Source organism: Canis aureus, chromosome 11 (assembly GCF_053574225.1).
Source record: "Canis aureus isolate CA01 chromosome 11, VMU_Caureus_v.1.0, whole genome shotgun sequence".
In the NCBI taxonomy this organism is placed as follows: Eukaryota; Metazoa; Chordata; class Mammalia; order Carnivora; family Canidae; genus Canis; species Canis aureus.
In genome coordinates, this window is record NC_135621.1 from 70,547,668 (window position 1) to 70,573,681 (window position 26,014).

The following is a 26,014-nucleotide window of genomic DNA, read 5'->3' on the forward strand; positions in this document are numbered from 1 at the left end:
GCCCTGAGGGTGCTTTGACCCTCTACTCTTGCCATCTTGAGAGTCAATAATTTTTTTTTAAAAAGATTGATTTATTTATTTGAGGCAAGGGGAAGGGGCGGAGGGAGAGGGAGGGAGCGGATCCCAAAGCAGACCCCCTGCTGAGCGTGGAGCCCGACGCGGGGCTTGACCTCATGACCCTGAGATCACGACCTGAGCCAAAATCAAGAGTCGGGCGCGAAACCGATGGAGCTGCCCAGGAGCCCTGGAAAAGTCAATAATTTTTGAATGAGAGACCACCCGTTTTCATGTCACACTGGGCCCTGAAAATTATGCAGTTGACTCTGGAAACTGGGCCACCTCTGAGCCCACCGCTGAGCTCAGAGCCTCTTGCTCCTGCAGGTAGTGCCCAGGGCCTACCCCTCTGTCTCCTGCCTGCGCCGTGGATCCGCCCACTTGCCTTCTCTCCCTTTCAGGCCCCGACCACGCGGCAGGCCTCCTAAGTACTGTCCAGCCTCTTGGTTTTCCCCATGTTGCCCTCGTTGGCTAGGAGCTCTGTGGCGCCTGCGCGCGTCCGTGGTTCCATCGATCAGTGGCGTCGGCCCGGACCTCCGGGGAGCCCGAGCGGGGGGCGTCCGGGTCTGCAGCGCCCCTCCACCTCCGCTGAACCGCTGGTCCGCACACGTGGCCGCTTTTGGAATTGCCTGCGGAGCTCTTAAAATATTCTTGTCGCCTGGGTTCCCCTCCCGAGGTACCGATTTAAGGGGCCGAAGCATGGTCCGGGTATTTGGGCTTTTTTAAAAAATATTTTTTAATCTATTTATTCATGAGAGACACACAGAGAGAGAGAGAGGCAGAGACACAGGCAGAGGGAGGAGCAGGCTCCCTGCGGGGAGCCCGATGCAGGACTCGAACCCAGGACCCCAGGGTCACGGCCTGAGCCCAAGGCAGGCTCTAACCCGCTGAGCACCCCGGGCGTCCTATCTGGATATTTCTTACAAGCTCCTCAGTGACGCGGGGCCGCCTGCTGCGGGGCTGGTCCCACCACTACCAGGACCTGCATTTGCAGCGCCGCTGCGCCTCGGACATCGCGGGCCGCCCGTCTTCCTGTGGTTTTCGCCTGTTCTCGGTGGCTCTGCCATCCCCAGGGGTGAGAAGCTCGTCCTGGGCCGGAGCCCCGCGAGGGTGTGGGGCGCTCACGGCCACCTGGGTGGGTCGGGTGTTGGCCTAACCGCAGCCGCTCTTCCCCCTCCCAGCTCAGGCCCACCCACTGCACCGCCAGGGACTCCGGACAGACAGCGGGGGGCTGGGGAAGCCAGGGGACCCCCCCATACGTGGCAGGGACCCAGCGTTACGGGGGCCGGGGGAGTGTGCACAGCCGAGTAGATGGGGCCAAGGCGTCACGGAGGCGCCTGCCGCGGTCTAGGGATGGTCTAGGGACAGTAGGGGGCTTCGGGTCGCCCAGTCAGCACGGGGGTACCCCGGACATCTCCCTTTCTGCTTCACAGGACCTCAGGCCGCTTGTGACTGTACATCTAGTGCCCGACTAACATCTTTATCAGGCCGTCGTCGGGGTCCTTCCCCTCGTGCCCTGGGTCGGCCTCAGTAAGCGCACGACCTTCCCAGAGTTGTAAGAACGAGTGTGTCCACGCAGGTTCCCAAGGCACCTGCAGATCCCCTAGAGCGACAAGATCCAGCAGCGACAAGCACCTCAGCCGGGGCGCCGTGGTGACGGGGTGCGGGGCGACGGGCGAGTGACCCTGCTCCCCTGCCTTGCCCCTCCCGCCCAAATGGAGTCGCTGGGTGTTACGTGGAGAGAGCGGCTGAGTGGGAACCCCTCGACGGACCCCCAGGCCGCAGTTGTGTCCTGCGCCAGGCTCCCTGGCCTGGGCGACGGGAGGGTGAACGATGGGGGAAAATCCCTAGGACGGCCCGTGGCTGCAGAGCCCCAGGTCTGGGGGTCAGGCCCCCCTCAGGGCCGCCTCCCATCTGCTGACAGTGGCACCGGAGCCGTCGGTGGGCCGGGGACCCTGGAGGCCTCGCATCGGCTTCAAAATAACTGGGCCTCGGGGAGCAAGAGGGGGACCTCGCTCGCTGTGCTGCTCGGGGTGATGGCCCTCCTCCCGTGTAGCAGGACCGCCTGCGCGTCCCGACAGCTCTCGGGCCTAACGAGGGCCACCCCGAAATATGCGGGTCTTGTCGCAGCTCGTGCAGTCAGCTCCGCAAACTGTGCAGCATCTGTTCTGGGGCAGTTTAAACATTGCAAACTGTTCTTCGAGACAGAACGGAAAAAAACAGAGAAAAAGAAAAAAAAAAAGAAAATTTAGGAATTCCATTTGGAGGGACCTGCCATTTCCGCCTCCCGGTGACCTGGGGCCCCCAGTCATTGATTTCGCTGCGGGCTTCTGGAGGCTAGGTGGCACTATTCTCACTTCCCGGATTGGATTCCCAGCTCCGCGCTCTCCGTGGGTGGCACAGGCGTGGCCTTTGTCCCCCTGCCCTTGGGACAGAGCTGACAGGAACCGGGTGAACAGCCGACCCAGGCTGTGTCTGTCTGGTTTTCTCTCAGGCTGAGGCTCGCAGCGGGACGGGCAATCAGGACTGAGCCCTGGAAAGCCACAGGACGCTAGGACGAGAGCCCCTGAGCTTATTCGGGGCTCCAAACTCACCGAATCTACCTTCATTCCTACTCATCCTGAGCCTGAGTGATTTTTTTTTTTCTGAAATTTCCTTTTGTTTCAAAATAAGATTATCCTTTAAAAAAAGTTATATGTACACACCACACGCACGCTTGCTCTACACGGGCGTGTGTGCGTCTGTATTTCCATCGGGACTGCCCTGCTGGGCCAGACAATTCTTGGCTGCGGGGCTGTGCTGCGTGGGGTGATTAGCAGCAGCCCTGGCCAGGATCCACCTGACGGTACTGGTGTCCCTCCCTGTGTGACAACCCCGGATATCTCTAGACGTCACCAAATATCCACCGGGGGTAAGACTGTCCCCACTCGAGATAGATTGATCTGTCATCTATCTGTCTATCCATCTATCTATCATCTATCATCTATTTATCATCTATCAACCCAATCATCTATCAATCTATCATCTATCTATCCATCTGTCTATCTATCCATCCATCTATCCATCTGTCTGCCTATCTGTCTATCTAATTATCTATCATCTATTGTCTATTTATCATCTATCGACCCAATCATCTATCGATCTATCATCTATCTGTCTATCCATCTATCTGTCTATCTATCCATCCATCTATCCATCTGTCTATTTGTCTATCTATCATCTATCAATCCAATCATCTATCGATCTATCATCTATCATCTATCTATCCATCTGTCTATCTATCCATCCATCTATCCATCTGTCTGCCTGTCTAATTATCTATCATCTATCTATTGTCTATTTATCATCTATCGACCCAATCATCTATCGATCTATCATCTATCTGTCTATCCATCTGTCTATCCATCCATCCATCCATTTGTCTATCCATCTATCTATCTATCATCTATTTATCATCTATCAACCCAATCATCTATCGATCTATCATCTTACTGTCCATCTATCTATCCATCTGTCTACCTATATATCTATTTGTCCATCTATCTATCATCTATCATCTATCAATCCAATCATCTATCGATCTATTATCTATCTATCTATCTATCTATCTATCTATCTATCATCTATCTATCATCTATCTATCTTAAACCAGTTTGATTCAGAATCTATTTCTTATAGCCAAAAAAACTGTTAAAACTAAGACAGTGAGGAAACATAGAAGAAATTCTGTGACTGCCCAAATATGAACACAGCAAATTAGGACCGAGTATGAGGTCTCCTGAACAGCGCCCGGGAGTCTACCTACTGCTTTCCACAAGAGAGCTTCTTTTTTTTTTTTATTTTTATTTATTTATGATAGTCACAGAGAGAGAGAGAGAGGCAGAGACACAGGCAGAGGGAGAAGCAGGCTCCATGCAGGGAGCCCGACGTGGGATTCGATCCCGGGTCTCCAGGATCGCGCCCTGGGCCAAAGGCAGGCGCCAAACCGCTGCGCCACCCAGGGATCCCACAAGAGAGCCTCTTTGCAGGGTCTCTAACCCCACCAACCCGCCTGCCGTTGGGCCCTCCCTTACACTAAAACCTCAGCACCTTGAGAATTAGGAGATTATGTGGACAGAAGGAAACACCCCTGGCTACATTTCCTTGTTTGTTTGGGACGCCAAAATGGATCATCTGGATGAGGGTCACGTTCAAACTTTCTTGACCGGAGGGTGGGCTTGCTGCTGGGGACGGCATGTCATGACCTTCCCTGGCACCCATGGAAGAGACCAGCCAAATGAAGGGCATGACCGCCAACCCTGGGGTCCTGATCCCTAAGATCCCTAAAGATCTGGAGAGCTTTAACTTGACGTGTTAATCTTCCCCACGCTCCCGTGTTTTCTGAGGCCACTCACCTCACCCGAGCCACTGTGGCTGACTGGTGGAAATACCTGTTTTTTCCATTCAGAACTCGCATCAGCTGCAGGAACTCTGAAGGTCACGAGGAGGTGAGAATGCCGAATGGTTCTGTGTGACAGGCATGCAGCAAAGTCGAGCAGATGGAAAGGATGATTTTGAAACTGACATGTCATAAAGTTTATTCATTTTGGCCTGCAATTGTATGAGTTTTGGCAAATGCCTGGAGTCCCGTGACAACCACCGTAATCAGGGCACAAAGGAGTTCCGTCATCGCAAAGAAGGTCCCCCTGTGTCTCTTCTTCACCAACCCTCGGCCTGCGCAACCACTCATCTGTTCTCCGCCCCTATAGTTTTGCTTTTTCCAAAATGTCTCGTAAATAAAATCGTCAAGTCCGTAGCTGATGGATTCTGATTTCTTTTACTCAGCAGGATGCGCTCGAGATCCATTCATGTTACTGCACGATTGACTCAACGGTTTCGTTCTCGTTGCTGAACAGTACTCCACTGCACGGTGCGGCCACTTGTCGGTTGAGAGACATTAGGGTTGCTTCTAATTTTTGGACATTTAAGTATGTGTCTGTGGGTTTGGGCATGAACGTTAAGATCTCCTACGTCTCGCGGAAACTTCAAGAAGTGGGACTGCTGAGTTATGATACGTATGTATGATGTCAAACATAGGATAAATGTATGTTGAACTTTGCAGGAAACTGCCAAATTGTTTTTCAAAGTAGCCGAACCGTTTTGTGGAATCCCATCGGCCGTGAGCGAAGATTCTAGTTGCTTCTCATCCTTACTTGTCCTTGATACTGTTAGTTTGTTCTAAATTTTATTTTAGTTACCCTAATATGTCTGTAGTGGCCTCTCACTGTGGTTTTACTGCGTGTTTACCTAATGACTAACGATGTCGAGCATCTTTTTCACTTGGTGAACTGTCTGCCCAAATATTTTGCCCACTTCAAAACTTGGTTTGTTTGTTTTCTTGTTGTTGAATTTTGAGAGTTCTTTACATCTTCTGGATACAACTCCTTTGTCAGATATGCGATTTGCAAATGTTTCATCCCAATCTGTGGCTCGCTTTTTGTTCTATTAGTGCCTTTCACAGAGAAAAAGGCTTTTTGTTTTGTTTTGTTTTGTTTTTAGAAAAAGGTTTTAATTTTGATGAAGTCCAGTGTCAAATTTTTCTTCTATAGACTGTATTTTCGATGTCAAGGGTTGTTTCTGACAATCTCAATCCAGGATATTCTGTGGACACCAAATATGCTTCATAAATGCTATGGGCTCTTTGGGTTTCTCATTCAGCTCCTGCCTGCAAAGGTCTGCAAACATTTTCTTTCATTTTGCTTCCCCAGCACCGCCCACGTGAACACACCCACACACTTAAGCATTACAAACACAGATTTCCTGTGTCACTCGGAACCATCAGCCCACCCTTTCCAGGCTTCCTCCCAAAGATCACAAAAGTCACATTTTCCAAAGCAAATTTTTTTTTTTTTTTTTTTAAATCACGCAGGGGAGAGTGCTGGAAGATTGGAATGGCCCGTGCTGTTTTTAGGGCCGAACCGTCTAGAATGTCACTCTGGATCCTCTTTCTCAAAATTACACAAGTAGAAATGATATTCTGGAAACTCATGTCCCACTCCCCCACCGCCCAAACTACGTCCACCCCCAGTGTCACAAAGTCATGCTATAGGTCAATGGACTGTAATGTCTCATTGAGTAGCTCACTATGCTTATCGATTTGTTTTTTTTTTTTTTTTTTGAAACATCTCCCCATCTCCCCATATATTCAAAGGAACATATGTTTTCAGGGGCTGCTCTTAGGTCTGGGTACAGTTCCATCCCACTTTGGTCCGATGTGAAGCCATGTCATGTCGCAGTCGATCCAATAAGGGAATGCCAGGAAAGAGGGGTGGGAGGAGGGTGGCGTTAAAGCACAGAAGAGGAAACATATGATTCATTCCTGAGCACGTGAAGTAAGTCCTTTCTTCCATTTTTTAAAAAAAATCTGCATTAAAATCTTAACCATTTCTTTTCTAAATGTGCCACGTGCCAGTGTATTATAAGACATGTCAGTTGTTTTAGGTCCAAGCGTCTACCTTGAGTTTAGTGAAGTTACTGCCTTAGAACAAACCCGACCCAAACGTTACAAGTAACTTTTCCAGACCTTCTGGAAAAGGTCTTTTCTGCTAGAGGCTGCGCCAGGCCAGAGGGACTCCGGATTGGGAGCAAATCCCACATGTCATGGTGTCAAGTCACCGAGTCCCCTGTTCGTGGTTCCCCTTCTTTCACTTCCTGTTTGTCTATTTGCATTTCCTGCTTCTTCATCTTCTGCACCCAGAACCTCACAGCGTCGTTTGTCCTTCAGTGACCATGGGCTGAAAGCAAACACATGGATGAAGGAAAAAGAAAGCGTGTGATGTTCTTGGGGTTCTCCTAGCGGGTACCAGGAGACTTGGTGTAGAGGCGGCGAGAGCCGTCAAAGGCCACCGCAAAGGGACACATCAGGGCAAAGGCCTGTGTCTCGCCCCCGAGAAAGCTTGGGTGGCACAGGTGCACCACGGTTGCCCGCAGATGCAGACCAAACAAATCCTAACATTTTTGTGAGGACCTCGGGCGACGAAAGGGAAACACGCCCCCCACCCCCGCCCAAGCATCTTGTTTTCAGACAGCTGATAAAGTGTGACAGCTTTGAAGAGGAAACAGAACTGCAGGATGTCAGTAGCAGAGTCACAGGGGAAATTCTGCACTCTGCAAGGCCTCACTCAAGGACTGTGAAGCACGGGCTGAGATGGCTCGAAACGCCGGGGAAGGACATGGTCCTGCAGCAAAGCAAGAGCGCGAGAATTTCTCACAAGTCAGCAGCTCTACGCGAGACATGGGCATTGACGTTTGATTGTGTTTCCTGAATTGTAGAATGATCTCTTCTGACAAAGCCCGAAATATCTTTTTTTTTTTTTTTTTTTTTAACCAACATTGCAAAATGTCACGACGGTGGACATTTTCATCCAGTGGGCAGCCCTCGGTTAGACGACACCGTGGACGTGCAGAGAGTGCTCTGCTGCGTTGTTACCTGTTCCCGTGACGTGCCTCACCTGCGCGTCGTCGTTTTTCCCTCCACAGCCCAGACCGCCAACACCTGACCTGACCCCCCAGAATGTAGGAGCCTTCCCTTCACCCTTCGGCAGTCGACTTCTCAGGGACACAGAGTGTGCCTTCAATCCCCCACCTGTATACACGGTCTTTACCCCCCAAGACATAGTCTTCTGTTGGCGACCGTTGACTTTGCAAATAATCAATATCGAACGTGATCAAGTGTAGGTTCACAATCCTTGGAAAACATGCGGCTTCTTAGTTCTCCGACCGACTGGCGTACTAAACAGTGACAAAACTATTAGGATAGGTTTTCCAATGCTGAAGTATTCTTACGTTCCTGGGGTGTTCTAGACACTTGGGGTACGTGCTTGACAAAACAGGCAACTCTCTACCTTTGTGGAGTTTGTGGCCTATTTAAAATGATTTCTATAAAAGGAGTTAGGAATTATTCCTTATTTTTCTATGCAGAGACTGTTGTGCTTTTCCATACTTCCGTGTGGGTTTTGTGTGTGTGTGTTTTGGGGGGGAACTAAATATGCCTAGTTCTTGAGCTTTCCTTTTACAACTTTGCTAAGAAGCTTTTATGGTACAATGCCATAACATTTTTTCATTGTAAGTGTATAGTTCAGTGATTTTCGGTAAATTTATAGTGATGTGCAGCAATCACCATAAATAAGCCCATTTTAAGACACCCTCATCACCCCGGAAAGTTCCCTCCTGCCCCTTGCAGCCTTCCCCTGCCCTCACCGCAGCCCCAGACAAGCAGGATCTGCGCTGTCTCTACAGCCTTGCCGCTCGGGGCCTCTCACATAGGGGATCGGAAGGTGCCGGGTCCGGCGTTCGGTTTCTTCCACCGCGGGCTGTCCCCGAGGCTCACCGTGTCGTGGGATGCACGAGGACCTCTCCCCTTCCTTGCTACGTCTGGGTAGCGTTGCCTGGACGGGCCGCTTCGTGTTGATTGTGCTTATCCAGCCTCCGCTGGTGGCCTCTGGGTTGTTTCCAGTCTGACCACTAAGAAAAGTGCTGCTGGGAACGTTTGCATCCATGAAAGTTTGTGCTTTCGCTCCTCATGAGTTCATTCCTAGAAGTGGAAATTGCTGGGCACTATGAGAAGCTTAAGCGTAACTTTTTAAGAAGCATCCAGGAGGGACCTTTGGGGGGCTCAGCGGTTGAGCGTCTGCCTTGGGCTCAGGCCGTGACCCCAGGGTCCTGGGATCGAGTCCTGCATCAGGCTCTCCGCAGGGAGCCTCCTTCTCCCTCTGCCTCTGTTGCTGCCTCTCTCTCTGGGTCTTTCATGAATAAATAAATAAAATCTTAAAAAAAAAAAAAAAGAAGCATCCAGAGTAAGGAGAGTAACTTTCCTTCTGAAAGGTTTCCCTTTTTTCTCCTTCTGGTAGCCCCAGAGTAGTTGGAAAAGTGTCCCCTACTCTCGCTGGTACAGTGACCACCCCGTTTAAGAGCCGGCAGGACAGGGCCACCACTTTTTCTCTGGCCAGACTTTCAGCGTGTGGGGTAAGCTGGAAATGACACCCCTTGCCAGGTTTCTATTCTCTGAGCATTTCAGAGGGCTCCTGGGGTCCCCGTTGTCCCCCATCTCCAGCGCTGCTCTCCCCTCTCCAGAGGGGACCTTCCTGGGACCTTCCCCCCAGGCAGGTGGCCCTTCCTGCACTCACACTGCACTGCAGGTGGGTCAGCCCTGCCCTCCCACATCTTACAGAAACCCTCCTCCCACCCCAGAAGCAGGCAGGTATAGCATCTTTCTTTTACTTTCATTTCACATTTTCCCATCTTCTTACAAAAGGAACTTTTTGTCATTTCAATGGCAGTTTGCAAATGAGTCTGTTGCGCCAGGAGGTTGGGCCCCCGCACCCCGAGGCGCTCCTTCCTCCCTGGGCTCCCTCAGAGCATCCTCTTGTGCTCCCCCTGGCATCCCCACTGCCTTTCCTGTCTCCCCAAGGATGGCCCCTGCTTAGCCCCAAAGCACGCGGTCCTTCGGGTTCTGTGGTTTCCCTGATGCTGCACTCTTGCCCTTCCTCCCGGAGCACTTTCTCTTTGATTCTTTCCCAAATAATGAATCCCTCCTTCCTGCTGCCCTTCTCTCTGACCCTCAACCCGGTGAACGTTGAACGGGGGTTGGGGGGGTAGAAGAATTTGGGGGTCGAGGAGGACCTTAGCAAGCAGCCAGTTAAACTTCCTCATTCTGTATATGGAGCAACTGGCTCTGCAGAAGCTCTTCCTGTTAATGATAATAAAGCACGTCTAGACCTACTTTATATTTCCAAAAAGATCATTTATATATTGTAGCCTGCTGGCAAATTCTCCCACGAGGCAGGACAGGGTGAGGTGCCCGAGATGACATAACTAGCCCCCGAAACGCTCTATTTCAAAACTTTTGGAGTTTCCTTTCCCTTTGGTTTAGATTGTGTAAATTTAAATTCTTTCTAACGCTGGGACAGATCGTCCTTACTGATTTCTGTTTCTCGATTCGCTTACTTTAGTCTTAAAATCTTCACTGTGGGAGACTCAGCCTGAAGGTCATAGAAGAGAAAGGTAACATGGAGCTATTACAAATAATTTTTTTTAAAACTGAAAAATGACAACAAAGAGAAGACATAACAAATACCCATACACCTACCTCTCGGGGAAAATAACTTTTAACCCTACATCAGTCTGGTGTGAATCTTGCTATCATGTTTTTTCTGTGTTATAGGACATTTGTATTTATGATTTTCCTGTGCTACACTGTGTGTATGTGGGTGTGCATGTGTATTTTTTTTTTGACAAAATGGAGTCACCTTGTATGTACTATTTTGGAATAAGTAATTTTTAATTTTAATGTCCATTCAACATTTTCCCATGTCATTATAAACCAATAACATCATCTCCAAGTCTATATAGTATTTTATTTTATGGGCATCCCATACTTCATTCAACTGATTCCATGTTGTTGGACATTTAGTAGTTCACGTTTTTAAAACAATAGTACTGCAGTGAATATCCTTATAAATAAACTTAACACACTAACCTTATTATCTCCTTAACTAAAACACTAGAAGTTTTCGTTGGTCGAAAGAGCACGGATGGGTTTGCAGTTTTTGATATATGAGGTCTGGTTTAGAGTCGGAGATATACGCCGAGGATGATGGCTCCCTAATATTTGGGAGCTAAGATATTACTCCAGAAGAAGTCGACCACACAGCCTGTTGCCTTGTCAACCCTTGAGTAATAGTTACAGTGGCTTCTGTCTTTGCACCTCCCACTCTGTATTATCAGTGGGACTTCTCAGGGGCTCTTCTGCAGCCTAACAGTGGAATTCTCAAACACTCTACCCAGGGGCATGCAAAACCATCTGTGTTTAATTAAAACAGCCTAGAATATGTCTTTTGCCAAATCTATTTTTCTTAACCCGTTAAATAAATACATTGCTGGAGGCCCATGTTCTTTTTTTTTTTTTTAAGATTTTATTTATTCATGAGAGACACAGAGAAAGAGAGAGGCAGAGACACAGGCAGAAGGAGAAGCAGGCTCCACGCAGGGAGCCCAACGTGGGACTCGATCCCGGGACCCTGGGGTCACGCCCTGAGCTGAAGGCAGTTTCTCAACCACTGAGCCCCCCAGGCGGACGTCCTGAGGCCCATGTTCGTGATATAGAACTGAATTGACAAATTTAGACCCGTGGCACCTAAAATAAGATTACAGCACAAATTAAGCGGCTGAAAGACGTGTTGTGGATTAATCAGAAAAAAATTTAGAGTTGGAAATGGATTCAAGGCGGTTTATTGTCATCCTTTGATTTTATAAATGAGGAAATGAAGGCTGAGAAAGGCCTAGAGAATTATACCGTTGGTTTGTGTCTGGGCTGGAACTTGAACCCAGGTCTCGTGGTGCCCACCCAGAGACACCTTCCCCTGCACTGTGCCGCCTGCCTCTCTCCCGGGGCTGGGGGAGCGAAGGTCAAGCGGGCCACCCACCGCGCTGCAGTGAAAGTCTGTGGGCTACCACTTTGTCTCACGTCTGGCATTGCAAACCCCCATCCAGTCACTCCATTTCCCCCCATTGAGCTGTACCAGGCCTCCGACGCCCCAGACGTCACCCCTAGGAGGAAGGGATTGTCATACGAGATGGAGCCTCTTTGCCTTCCTTGCCACGGCTGTCAAGGTGCAGCCGTCCCTTCCTCCTCTCCCTCCGTGGGGAAGGGTGTGTGTGTGCACGTATACGCGTGTACAAACGCACACACGCCATCGCCGCCGCGAACAGTTTGGGTAAAAGTTGACTTTCACAGGAAATACTATCCATAACTGGGAGCATCAGGAGTCCCTCAGCAATTCCCCTTCATTAACTGATAAAGTGACAGCGCAGGGGAACGCAGGGGCAGGATCCGTCCGGGAAGAATGTGTCCGTGTGTGGTGTAACGTCTGCGTAGTGTCACTCTGCTGGGCTCGGAGGAATAACTAACAGGTCTGCAAATGCAGGCCTGGGAAAATGAGCAAGTTGGAGTTCAGGGCAATCGTGGATGTGTGGGAAAAAAAAAAAAAGAAAGAAAAAAGAAACCTCATAGAATGTATTTTTAAAAATTTAATAGAATCTGGAAAAAGATTTTTTTATTTCATACGCTTTTCAAACACCCATCTAGAAGGTAAGTGTAATGAACCTCCGTGTGTATCCAATCCTGAAATTAAACAGTTATTGGAATTTTGGCCCATTTAGCCATCCCTTTCTATTTCTTCTTTTCTTTCCTTTGCTGAGACATTTTAGAGCAAACCTCGGATGCTATGTGATTTTATTCCTCATCCTTATGTTCGCACCTTTAAGAGTAGGAACATCTTGCACTTGACGGGATGGGCACTGGGTGTTATTCTGTATGTTGGCAAATTGAACACCAATAAAAAATTTATTATTAAAAAAAAAGAGTAGGAACATCTTGTTTCCTGACCACGCTGACTGATCACAGCTGGCAAACTCATTAATAATTTATCGGCATCATCTCCCCTCTCCCCTGTAGCCTAATTACCTCTATTTTTTTTAACTACCTCTATTTTTAATGGAATCTTTTTATTAGGTTGCAGAATAAGAGAAACATGTCATGGCTCGTATGCCAGGCCCAACCCGCCGCGAGGACTGTTCGTCGTCCACACTCTTAGTAGGATCGTAAGGTCAAAAAATCACTATTCCTGAAGAGCAGGGGAAGGCTGCGGGAACAGGATGGGTGACCTTCGACCTGGCCACGGCGGCCAGTCCTGAGCATGGCCTTGGCTGGGGCGCTGCTGGGAAACACTGGGATCCTAGACCTCATCCGGGCTTGTAGAATATGAATCCGTCAGGCATTGGAACGTGCTATTTATGTATGAATGCCAGTGACTCAGCAGAACCTCTTCACTAGAAAAAAAAAAAAAAAAGACCAACAGTGACCATGGAAGGGTCACTGCCCCTTGCAAGGCCCTCCTGGCCCTAGCACGGCCACGTGAGCAGCACGCAGGGCCTCCCGGGAGCTAAGGGGCCCCAGTGCCACCCCGCGCCAAGGCCTTCCTGTCGCTGATGTGCGAGGAGGCCGTTGGCTTCCACCCACACAGCCGCGCTGCCCCCCGAGGCCGTGTGCACCCCGACTGCCCACTGCGCTCCGCCTCGTGCTGAGCAAGAGGCAGCCCCGCAGCCTGGAGTAGGAAGTACTCACAATTCTGCAAGCTTCTCGTTATTACACGAGGCTTCCTGTTATGCAAAGATAGGAGGAGGGGAGGGGCCCTCGGGTGTTGCAACCGGTGGAGACACACACCCCCAGAAGGCAACCGGGCTCTAAATTCCTAAGAAACACAGAAGCTCCCAGATGTGGACGCCAGAGGGGCGGCCCTGGAAAGGCGCCCTGGCCTGACTCGGTTTGTAAGCGCAGGAGGCCTTGGAGGCCCAGAAACAGGAAGCCAGCGGCTCTCGCCCTCCCTTGCCCGTCTCCGCCCCCGTCCCTCTCTCTCTCCCTCTCTGACACCCCCACCCCCTGCTTGTCTCACTCCCTCTCTCTCTCCCCTTTATATGGCTACTGAGACCACATTTTAAACCTCTTCCTGCGAAAGACAGTGACCTGGCCTAAGTGGCTTCCAAAACACAATTTGCTCTTCTAGGGTTGAAGTGCTGACTTGTCAAACGATGACGGGCATTTCTACAAGCTGCAGAACATGGGAAAATTAAACCTGCTCAGCTCCTGGGAATGGGGGCAGGCGTTGGGAGAACGGCTTTTAGATATTTTCTTTGAGTTAAGTGATGTAAATGGGTGGCATGGCTGAGTGAGCGTCCGGGGAAGCCCATGTGATTTGATTTCACAGGCACAGAGCCATCCCCCTGCCCCTCGGTCCCTACGGCTTGCTGTTTTCTGCCGGTGGCAAAGTTTTTCATACAAAAAATTAGAAATCATGTAGGATTAAAAGGAAAATCCGGGAGAGTAATCACAGGATGAAGTTTTCCTAAGGTTTAAGGGCCGGGTTTTGAGGTGAGAAGGTCCCCACGTCCCTGAATGCGGGTGCTTTGACGTGGAGGGCAGCTCGCCTTGGAGAGGGACAAGAGAGGAGCAGAGAAGGTGAGCCTGGAGGTTCCGACGGCCAAGACCCAGCCGTCTGCAGGAGCAGAGCTCCCAGTGTCGGGATCTGGGCAGGCGGCCTGTGGTGGGCGGGCGTGTAGGCTGGGGGGGGGCGGGCTGCGCACAGAGGGACGGGCCCTGCTGCCGTGCACAGCTCCCCCGCAGCCCCGTCCTCAGCCTGGGTAGGCCGCCAGCCGCCAGCCGCACGCCGTGCCCGGGTCAGCTCCCCCTGCCGCCCCACCGGGCTTTGGGCAGAACCCTTGGTGTCCTCTGATGGGCTGGGGCCGACGCTGGCCAGAGTGGCAGGACCACCGGCTATGCCCATTTTCCAGCCAGGGTGTCAGCACAGCCTTAGCGATGGGCACAAGGTTTCAGTTCCATCTTTTGTCATTGTCCTTCCGAGACCCGTTGAGGCTTGCGGAGCCTGTGGTGGGCGGGAAAACGTAGCACAAGATTGTTTATGCGTGATACTGAAGCAAAATGGATAGAGGTTGAAGCAGGCGTCACCCGTGATGGGTTTGGAGAAGAGGCTCTTTGGTCCCTTGCCCAAGGAAGGGTGGCACCATCTCCCCTTCACCTCCCGCGTACTCCCTGACCCTGGCGATATTACACAGTGATTCCCAGTTTAGGGGCTTCTCGTTACCACTGGACTACACACCGCTCCGTGGGCATGAAGCCTGGGTGTGTGTACGGGGCTTTGAGATCAGGTTTCCAGCAGGAAGACCGGGGCGTAGCCTTTCACCTCTGTGAGCTTCAGTTCCTTGTCTCTAAGACGGAGATGACCTTGTCTGTGAGACAGAGAGGGCGCGTCCCGTTAGCATGAAATGAACCTAGATTTAGAAGCATTTGCACTGTGGCTGGCACACGGAGAATATTCAATAAGTATATCCCCACTGATGTGCATCATTATTAGATCAGGGATTACCATCGTCTATCACCTGCTTGAGCGGGCGCGTGTGAGGCCGTCTAGATGTCCCACGAAAGGGTAACCTGGCCAACATTTGTTGCATGTGTACAACACCCGGTAGTGACTTGCGTCTCATTCTAAAATGCTTATTTTATTCACTTAGCAGATATTTGTTGGGAAACTTCAACTGGCCAGATGCTCTTCTAGGCGGTGAGTTTAGGTTCGTGAAGAAACAAGAGAGAACTCCCTGCCCCCCGGGACCCCGCGTTCTGATGGTTGAGCTTCCGTTCCATTTTCTTCATCTGCGCTACTCTTGACTCATTCTGATTTTACCAGAAAGAAAGCCTCGACTAGATGTTAATCTTCCCTCTGGCACTTCGTGATCCATGACCGATTATGAATCCCCCCCCCATCCCATTCGGTACGTGGGGAGTGTGATGGGGCTGAGGTCGTCAAGAGATAGGGCTGGGATTGGGACAGCCGTTGGAAACAGCGGATGGTGGGATGCATTTTTGTATGCCGGGGTGCACAGTAAATATTTGAAACCCCACAAGACTCAAGTTCACTCATCTAAAGAGTTTCCTCTATTTTTTAAACCCCACCTATTACCCAGCACTCTGACCTGCACATAAGAAATGCCCAATTAACTTTTCTGATTGGTTGATAAAAGAGATAAGAGAGAGAAAGACTAGGTTTTTTTGGTTAAAAATTCACACTATGAATCTTTTATTTGAACATTATTCAACATTATTTTCTCTCCATTACGCTCTCTCTCTCTCTCTCTCTCAGGCACACATGCACACACACACCTCTCTCTCTCTTCTTCATTCCTCCCAGTTGACTTTTCTGAGCCGGACCCTATGAGGGTGCTTAGGATACTAAAATGAGTAAGACACGGTCCTTCGTGCTCTCAAGAACCTCTTTATGGCTCTAGCGACTTACCACCTGCAGACACGCAATAAGAGCACAAAGATGTTCGTCCTGGAGGCCACGGGGCCTTCAGCCCACCTTTGTAGTCAAGTACACTTCCTGAGAGAGAACACCGAGGTCAGAGACTCAAAAATGCCTTTAAAGCATGTCTTGCTTTTGAATGTCTTGCTTTACACCCTTAAGTGACCTCTTGCAGAACATGGGAGGCTGCAGGAGTGTGCACTGCACGGGGCCTTGGCAGAAAGGGAGAGTAGGGCTGAAACCCCTGGGGCTCCTGTCATCTCCGCTGTTATCCCGGTGTGTGGCTGCCTCTACCCATCCAGAGGCAGAGGAACCTATTTCTCCATTCAAAGGACCACGTGCTCCCAAGGACAGCTCCCGGCCCAGGGATGTGGAATGGGCCAGAACTGGCCCTGGGGCTCCGCTTGGCCCAGGATGACAGCCTTATCCCTCTGATTTTGCCTTTCTAGGCGGCAGCCCCTGCCTGCTCCAGCCCCAAACACTTGGTGATAATGGATTTTCTTGCTACACTTCCTTTCCCCCATGTTTAGACCTGCTGCAAGCTCTCTCTAAAGTGCCAAGGAGAACAGTTAATGTCTTCATCTCCTATCTCAGTTTATCTCCATAGCCTCAAGTCAAAAATGCTTCCCCCTGTGCTACTGTCCCGTGCGCCCAGGTTTTTCTTTGGTTTCTGCACATCTGTTGTGTTACTTTTCAGATCTGAGGCTTTCACGTCACTCCAATACCCTGGCTTTCCCTTGCACCTTTTGCTTTGATTTCTATCTTTCTTTCTTTCTTTTTAAAAAGATTTTATTTACTTACTCATGAGAGACACAGGCAGAGGGAGAAAGTAGGCTCCCTGTGGGGAGCCTGATATGGGACTTGATCCCAGGACCCGGGGATCATGACCTGAACCAAAGGCACATGCTCAACCCCAGAGCCACCCAAGCATCCCTCTGATCTCTTTCTTAATTCTCAAGCCCCACTTGTCAACACCAGAGCTCTCATGAAGTCTACAGCTCTTGGTCCAGCTTGACCTCTAACGGGGTCCAGGACTGGATTCCCCTGCCTGTTCAAACCCACTTTGTCCTCTGACCTCCTCTCTGGCCCTTACAAACAAGTGTCCCAGATCCATGAGCTATTTGGGGACGGAGTTGTGTCTAGTTGATCTTATATCCCGTCCCCTGACACGGGTCCTGTACACACTGTGCGCTCAGCCAAGGTAGAGCAAATGGACAGATGGAGAAGGCAACGGTACCCGAGGTGGCCCGGGGCTCACAAAGGTCTTTGCCTCCCTCTCCTCCCTGTCGGGTGGTTCCCCTCACAACTGCCTCTCCTGTTCCATCCTTCTCCACTCCACATCCCAACTAGGCCTCTGGATTGGCACCTGGAATGTTGCACAATGTCCAGCCAATCTTCTCTTTTTCCTTTTCTCCCTCCCTCTCCCTGCTTTTCATCCCTTCTCTCTCTCTCATCTCTCCTGTCTTTTCTCTCATCAAACATAAAATTGAGTCCATTTTAGTAATAATAGCCTTCACTTGGGCCTGCCCAGATATCATTATTCATTTGTATAGACCAGCTGCCTGCAAAGCACATATCATTATCACAACTTTATGGAGGAGGAAGCCAACCCTCGGAGATAGACCATGACTCACCTATGGCTACATATGTAGAAGCCTGTGCCTTCTCTTTCAGGCTTCTGGGGCTATAAAGATGAGCAAGGCCAAAGGCTGAGCCCCTTTTTCTTCTTAGAGCACATGTGGAGAGGGAAGACAGAGTAAGAGAAAGGACCAGGCAGGATGGGAAGTGCTTTGATGGACATGTCCCCCGTTAGAGGGAACAGAGCCCAGGGTGGGCTCTGGCTTCTGGCAGTCCGGCTTCTCATGGGAGATATGGCTTGAAGTGAGCCTTGAAGGATAAGCAAGGGCTTTCCAAGAGGTCAAATTGGAGGTGGGTGGGGATGGGTGGGGAGAACATTCCAGCAGAGACAATAGCGTGCTGCCCTGAGGAAGCAGTAGGCCTGGGGAGAAGGGGCGGGAAGCATTGAAGGGAACCCCTGGGAGGGAGTTTAGCCTGCATCTGTTAGTGATGAAGGTGCCCGAGGATCATGGGAGGCTTTAGGCAACAGAGTAACCTGATCAGATTTGTGTTTTAGAAGGACCACGCCGTAGACAATGTCACCCACGGACCGGAGGTGACACTGGTAGGAGAAGAGATGCATCAGAGAACTACTGTGGGAATCCAGGGGGAGGATAGAAGGGCCTACAAAAGCAGGGAGGTGGGTGTGTGGAGAGGACGGCTGAGTCTGAGAGAGCGTTGTTGATTGTGGTGACTGTGGAGGGGGGCGGCTTTCTGCTTTGGTGGGTTGGCTGGGAAGACATGGCTCACAGCTCATCATGGAGACCAGTGGAGGTGAAGTGGGTTTGGGCGTGCTTGTGGGTGTAAGGCAAAGGGAACGGTGAGGTGGGCAGGGGAAGGTGGTACTTTCACTAACTGTATGGTGACCTAGAGATTCCATCGAAGTATTTATAGACAGTTGGATGGATGGGTTTGTAGCTTAGAAGAGGGTTTCTGCAGGTGAAGCATATAATTTCTACTCCTTTCCTTTTTTTTTTTTAAGATTTTATTTATTTATTCATGAGAGACACAAAGAGAAAGGCAGAGACACAGGCAGATGGAGAAGCAGGCTCCCTGCGGGAAGCCAGATGTGGGACTCGATCCCAAGACCCTTGGGATCACTACTTGAGCTGAAGGCAGATGCTCAATCGCTGAGCCACCCAGGGGCCCCTCTACTCCTTTTCAAATCCATTTAAACATGGTTCCCAGACTAACGCACTGCTCGTATCAACATATTGAGAAAATACCCAGCTTTGGGTGAACTATCAGCATCTCACCCACATATGTGGAGCCATCTAGAATAGAATCTAAACTGAAGCAGAGTTGAGAGCAGATAAAAGAAATATCTCAAAAGTAGACCCTAGAAGATTTTGTGATGGATTATTTTGGGGGTTAGGGGTCAGAAGATGGGAAGATGAAGAAAGGAAGTGATAATGCTTCCCAAGCTAACTTCTCTATTGATACTTCTGTCTAGAATTTTCTGTTGCTCCAGCTTGGGGCAGAGAGTAGCTAACTTCTACTGCACAAACAGCATCCCCTGGGCATGTGGCACTTCTTCCATGTCTCTTCTTTTCTTTCTGGTGCCCTCCATACTGCAGACTAAAGCTCAGCACACACAGTACTATTCTGGAACTCATCCGTATTTTCTCATGGGCCTCCCTTGCCAAGGTATGTGAACTGGCTCCATATCACTTCTCGGATCAAGGCTGTGTTTCTTACTCGGCCCCCCGAAGCCACTTCTTCTCAGGGACCTCTAGCTTGATTTTCTATTGGATGACATACTGCCCCACCATTTACCATCCATCTTTGTCTCATCTTAGTGATGATAAGACTCAGATTCCAGGAAGTGCTGACCAGTAGAAATTTCTGTGATGATGGAAATGTTCTCTATCTGCACTGTCCAGTACTGTGGCCATGAGCCACAAAGGGCTCCTGAGGACTTCAGATGCCGTTGGTGTGACTGAGGGACTACATTTGATATATTTTAATGCATCGACGTGGACATGGCCACTCACAGCAAGGGCTACTGCTTTGGACAGCACAAGTGCTAGGGCTTCTTCCTCTCTCTACGAAAGTAAGGGGGGGGTTTTCTCACTGTACTGAGGCCCTCACTTCCCACTTCCCCAGAGTGTTCTATAAATGCTTAGCAACTGCCTTCTGACTTCCTGCCTTGCCTGGTCTGCCTGCAGCCCCCTCTCCAGCCCACAGCCTGGCTCAGATCTCCTTCCCACAGGGCTGGGAGCATGCACTCAAGTGTGCAGTGACTGGCTCACAAGTGAAGCTTATCACAGTTATTATTTTCATTATGAGAAACAGCTCCATTAATAGTAACAGATCTCTTTGTTTACTTTATGTGGGAACAAGTCACACCCACAAAGAAGAGAGACTGTTCAAAGGAACTAATAAGGGAACTTAGCCAAAAACAAGTCAGACTCAAAGCCCACCAGGCTTCCTTCCCTGATTATTTGAATCGTCTCATGGTAGGCCTGACTGATGAGCAGAGATGAAGGCCAAGGTGGGAGATGCTTCTGATGTGGGACAGAAAGCTCCCCTGCTTAGTCACTGGCTCACTGGAGGCCCAGCTGTCACCTCCCCAGTGTTTGGGGCGGATTCTAGCAGCATGGAGGCTTGAACTGAGCTATCCATACACCAACTTGACCCAGTGTGTATAGTCAGACCACCCACAGTGAGGATGAGAACAAATACTCAAGAAGCACTGGGCGGATGTATGCGTGAAAGGTATCATTTCTGGAATACAAAAGGTGGTTACTCGAGGCCTTGACCGTATGCAGGCAGAGCAAGTGGTTGCCTACCAGTCACAAGGGCATCCAAGTGCCTCGTGGCCAGGCCTGAGAACATAAGATCTTCATCCCTCCTCTTGCCTTTGTCAGGCCATTCCACAATGCACAGATGTTTCTAGAGGAGATTTTGTTTTTGTCATCGGTTTCGTCACAACAGAGCATAAAAATTTCACAGTTAACCACAGAATAACATCCCGGCAACCGAGTCCCATGCTGAGTTAATTCTCTTCAGTCTACAGTGTCCTTTTGGCTTCTGTTTTCCCCATCCGGCTTCTTCAGTGCTCTTGGAGACCTTTAGTTTCTCCCATCGTGGTTCTCACAATTTCTTTGGGTCTCTGGGGGGCTCGGGAGGCCTGAGTCTTCATAACCATCGTGTGGCATCTGCTTGTTTCTCTCCTTTTCTGGGCTGGAGTCATTTGGTGGCATCACCCCAGAAGCCAAGTGAAGGTTCCTCATTACGGCCCTGTTCAGAGGGTGGCCTTCCCTCCCAGGTCTGAGACCACATTAGGTGAATGGTCACGCTGGCCTAGGCTATGCTGAAGCTATTGAGAGGAAAGAGAGCCCTTTTGAACTTGTCAGAATGCCCCAGTCCTCCAATTTCTCCAAAGATTGTGGGTGCAAACCATTCTTTTTCTTCTCTGTCTACTATCTGGCCTCTTTCTAGGACAGTTAGGAGCTTTCACAAGTTATGGTCTCTGACCTAGAGAGACACAGAGCTGTACACAGTTCTTCAAATTCCTTCCTCCTGTTGTATTCCTGCCAAGACCCTCCTATCATCCCTGCAGATCATGTACACAGCCTCAGAGTACGTGACTAGCCTCAGAGTGGCTGTTCTTTGAGCTATAGGTGGAAAATCATGAAGACAGTAGTTAGCTGAGGAGCAAGATCTAAGATAAAATTCTTAACCAGGGTGCCAGGACACATGATATAGAGCATACCCTCTGCAGGCACGCTGCTATGTTGTCATCGAAATGTCAAATTCCTTTTTACTATAACCGAGTTCATGCACTGTTAGGATGACATCTACCCGACAGGAGGTTGAACTAGGTATTCCCGTCCCCCGGTCGACAACACAGTATGACCTCTCCAGTCCCTCATGGGAGCTGAGGGGTGACTACAGGCTACAAGATTCATGACAGGAACATCAGCTCCTTGTGAGCATCGAAGGGAGCAGAGTCTTCGTCAGACAGCAAGATAGGACTTACGGGTAAAACACATAGATAGGGTGATCACTCTGAATGCAACTAGCCCGTGACGCCATGTAAAGTTCTGGTATTTGAAAGTATACCAGAAGCATAAATAAAGGTTGAAGACCATAGGCCTAGAAGAAGATAGAAAGAAAGGAATCAGAAGTGATGGGAAAAGCTGTCGCTTCAATGCATTAAAGATAAGAACAAAGGAAGAGAAGGAGCTTGACGATGGAGTGACATTTTGAAATGTAGAGGGAAATAGGAGGCGCTCCGAGATGGTCTCCGACCCTGTAGTGGGAAGCGACATCACCTGTTGATAAAATGAGCGAGTCACCTTCGCCTGCCTTGGACCTCTTGTATGTGCCCACGTTTCATACGTTTATATTTGCCAGCTTGTTTCATCTCCACAATAATTCCACCGAGGAGGGAGTGTTATCACCCTGGTTTAACAAGCGGTGAAATTGGTGCTCAGAGAAGCTGTGTGATGAATGTACCCAAGGGCCTGAGAACCAGGAAGGGAAGGACTGGTCTCCGAGCGGCCGGAGAAACCGGTCAAAGTGAAGTTGGCTGCATTCGGCTGTGTCATGAATGTTCTGGGAACCCACAAAAGCTGAAGACAGGGCCCGTAAGCCGGAGACTTCTCCCAGCAGGGAGAAGAGGGCAGGCACTCGGTGGTGGTGGTGGTGGTGGAGGGGCAACAGCGCAGGAGCGGGGTGCTGAGCTCCCACGCGGTGGAACTGTCTAGAAGGGCACCGCAGAACTGGCAGGTGGGCGCAGAGGGCCGTCCAGCGGGGCCCTGGCCTGCCCACCGGCTGCTGTGGGTGGAGGAAGGGAGACAGTTGTCCCAGCTGGGAGCTCCCCCGAGGTGGGGGGGACCTGTGGACCTGGCCGGGGACAGCAGGGCTCTCTAGTGCTCAACAGAAGCCAACTGGGAGGTGCAGTGCGTGGAGGGTCTGGGTTCAAATTCCCCTCCTGTGTTTTGGGGGCAGGGTCATCTGTTGGGGTCCTTGCGTGGCCAGTGCAGGGAAGGGCCCAGGGTGACCCCGACCTCAGTCCCAGGGGAAGGGGGGGCTGCGGGGAGGCTCTGGGAAGGGGGAGCAGGGGGCAGCGTTCTGCATGGCCGGACCCCCGGGACCCCTGGGACCCGTGCAGCTGCCCGCACCCCGGCCCTGCGTCTCTCTCTCTCGGATACTGACGCCCCCGCAGGAAAAAGGAAGCGCCTTTTGTCAGATGCTGCGGCCACTTCCTCCCCGGGAGGCTCCGCCGCCGGGTGCAGGATGCCGGGCGCCCCGGGCTGTCGCCGGCCGCCCCGTCCCCCCGCCGCCCGGGCCCCTGAGCCGCCTCAGCCCGCGTGTCCCCCGCAGCGCGCTCCAGGAGTGTGATGACCGGCGAGCAGATGGCCACCCTGCACCTGCCGGCCCCCAGCCCGCTGCAGAGGCCCGTCAAGATGGGCTGGCTGAAGAAGCAGCGCTCCATCGTGAAGAACTGGCAGCAGAGGTACTTCGTGCTGAGGGCGCAGCAGCTCTGCTACTACAAGGACGAGGAGGACGGGAAGCCGCAGGTAGGCCGGGCCGGGGCTCCTGGGGGGCGCACCTGCGGGCCTCCCCCCTCTTCCACCAGGGTTTAGACCTGCCAGCTGACCTCAGACAGAGCGGGGCATCCTCCAAGCCGGGGGTGAGCCCTGAGGGGCTCCCTGACGCCGAGGTCGGGGACCTGGCCTTGATGGTGACATGGTCTGGACCTGACATGTCCTAGACGGTGACGCGGCGTGTCAGGGCTCAGAGACAGCGGGCTTGCCCTCGGGCAAATGGATCTGCTTGTGGGCCCGGTGTTTACTGGGTGTTTCTTAGGTACCAGGCGTGGTTTGGGTACTTGAAATCGGCCAGCGAGGCAAACGGATAAAAGGCCCTGCGTGGGGAGCTCAGAAGATAAGGAGACAGGAGGACAAATACGGAGACTATGTGGTTTGTTAAGGACAGACAAAACAAAACAAAACAATAAAATGACCAGTTCCATGAGATTAAAAAAAAAAAAAAAAAGGAATGGGTCAAGGGGAGATCAAGGAGGTGATAGCATCTCACCGAGGGTGGTCAGCATGACTTTGGAGGAGAGGTGGCCACCGGGCGGCAATCCGGGGAAGGAGCACCCCAGGCAGACGGGAGGGCCAGGGCCCAGCTCGACGGTGGCGCGTTCGCAGTGCCAGGGAGACAGAGCCAGGGACAGGGCCAGGGGCGGAGAGGGGCAGAGGGGACGGGCTCCGAGAGAGGACGGCGGGCCCGAGTGTCACTGTGCAGAGAGCAAAGATGAAGACCGCTGCGAGGACTCGAGGGGTCGTGCTGAGGGCCTTGTGGAGGCATTGCAAGGTTCCGAGCAGAAAGGGGACGTCGCTCGGCTTACGCTGTAAAAAGCTGGGCAAAAGGAGAGTCAGGGCCAGAGGAGAGAGGCATGAGGGTCATCTAGGGGAGAGGTTATGTTGCTTAGAATGGCCGCGAGGGCTGCGGGCTGGAGGAAAGTCGTCAGGTTCCTGGTATGCTCTGAAAGCACAGACAACAGGATTTCCAGAGGGAATGCATGAGGCCAGAGAGCACTTTGGCCCTAAATCTTGGGAAGAGTGAGTCCTCATGGCCATCACGGCACCTGAAAGTGAAAGAGGGTGCTATTAACAGGTACCCTGTCCTGGAGCAACCAGGACGACGGGCCACCCCATCTAGAGCTCCTATCGGTGGAGGTGCAAGAGTGAGCTTGGCCAGAGGGAACTTATTAGGGAAGACAGAGTCTAGAACCTTCTGGATCCAGAGAAAAGGCCCCGAGAAGGGTGAGGATACTGAGGGTGGGTGGCAGGGTATGTAAAGAAACAGTACAGTCATTTTGGAAGAAGACAGTTATCTGTGAGAATCAGCTTGGGGCTCCGTGACACATGACCAGCACCTGGTTAACCAGCCCGCACCCCCCCAGCTTGAGGGCTGTGAGTGTCTGTCACTGCAAAGGCTGGAGAAGGACCAGCGACCCTACCACAGACGGGGTTCTTGCTCAGTGACCTGTGCATGGTAGCCAGACTTCCTTTTGCTTTATGAACAACCCAGACCCTATCAGAGCCCAGCAGCTATAGGCTGTGGTGGTGGTGGCTGGTGCACGAGTAGCCAACGCAGCACATCTTCCCGTCTGCAGGGTGAGGGAGGTGGCACTACCGCATTAGCCTTCCCAGGTCAGCCCGAAGGACAGCTCAGTGGGGCTGGCTTCCACGAGGTGTAGACGATGAGAGGTATGATATGTCCAAGCTTGTGTTCTTTTCCTGGCTCTTCTCCTGTCTGGCCAGATAATCATTTAATTTTTCTAGATCCCTCTTTCTTCTTCCGTGAAACGAGGCCATCATACCTGGCCTGCACTTATCACAGGCCCGAATGATATGAAGCATGCTTAAAAAAATGTTTTGTGAAAGCATTAAACTAATGTGGAGGTCCTAGCTTCTGTCCCTTAATTTGAAGGGGGAAACTCAAAATCTTCCCAGGGTTAAAGTAGCCTGGGACCTGGGATAATAAAGCAAAGCTTGTTCTAGGTTTTTGTTTTTTTTTTAGATTAAATTAAATTTAGTTTAATTTAATTTTTATTTTTTAAAGATTTTATTTATTTATTCATGAGAAACAGAGAGAGAGAGAGAGGCAAAGACACAGGCAGAGGGAGAAGCAGGCTCCCTGCAGGGAGCCCGACGTGGGACTCGATCCCGGGACCCCAGGATCACGCCCTGAGCCGAAAGAGGCACTAAACCACTGAGCCACCCAGGCTGCCCTGTGTTGTTTTTTGTTGTTGTTGTTGTTTTTTGGGTTTTTTTTTTAAGGGAATCTATGAATAGAATATCAATAGGCTGAGATCAATAAGTCAAATAAGGAAAAATTGTGGCTGAAAGAAGCACTTGATAAAATCCAATACTCAAAAAAAAAAAAAAAATCCAATACTCATTTCAGGTATAAAAAGTTTTTTAAAAAGCTTTTAGAGATAAAATGATAATGTATTAGAAAGATGATTTTACTGCCTTTAGCTATGGATACTTTGATTACAAAAGCTATATGTGTGCATGGTAGGAAATTTGGAAGATGAGGATGAGCACAAAGCAGAAAATGAGAATGATCCCATTAGTAAGAAATAGTCACCTAAATTCTCGCTTTTTCCAGTCCTTTCTATACATATACATTTAGAAACCAGTCTATTTTAAATGCAAATTAGTATAATAATATTCTTTAATTAAAAAGTTAACAATAAGTCATGAATCATTATTATTATAATTAAATATTCTTTTACAATGTAATTCTTAATGGTTGCAGAATAATCCACTGTATGGACATTCTATAATTTATTTAACTTATTAGTTGAAAATTTGGGTTGGTATTTTTATATTATTATGAATAAGAATTAAGTGGACATTCTCATAGACTTATATATCAACAATTCTTTCATTAAGATGAAA

At 50.4% G+C, this 26,014-nt stretch overlaps 1 protein-coding gene across 4 annotated transcripts in view; it reads left to right on the top strand.

The window, feature by feature from the left end:
• Positions 1 to 26,014, top strand: part of ARHGAP25 (Rho GTPase activating protein 25) — a 90,608-nt gene that overhangs the window by 17,378 nt on the left and 47,216 nt on the right. For 3 of the 4 annotated variants that reach the window (XM_077915696.1, XM_077915695.1, XM_077915698.1), the window contains one exon: positions 22,917 to 23,113. In XM_077915696.1, coding sequence (XP_077771822.1) covers positions 22,917 to 23,113 — 197 coding nt within the window. Of the gene's footprint in view, positions 1 to 22,219; positions 22,320 to 22,916; positions 23,114 to 26,014 lie in introns of those variants that run through there. The other variant, XM_077915697.1, reaches the window with a different exon arrangement.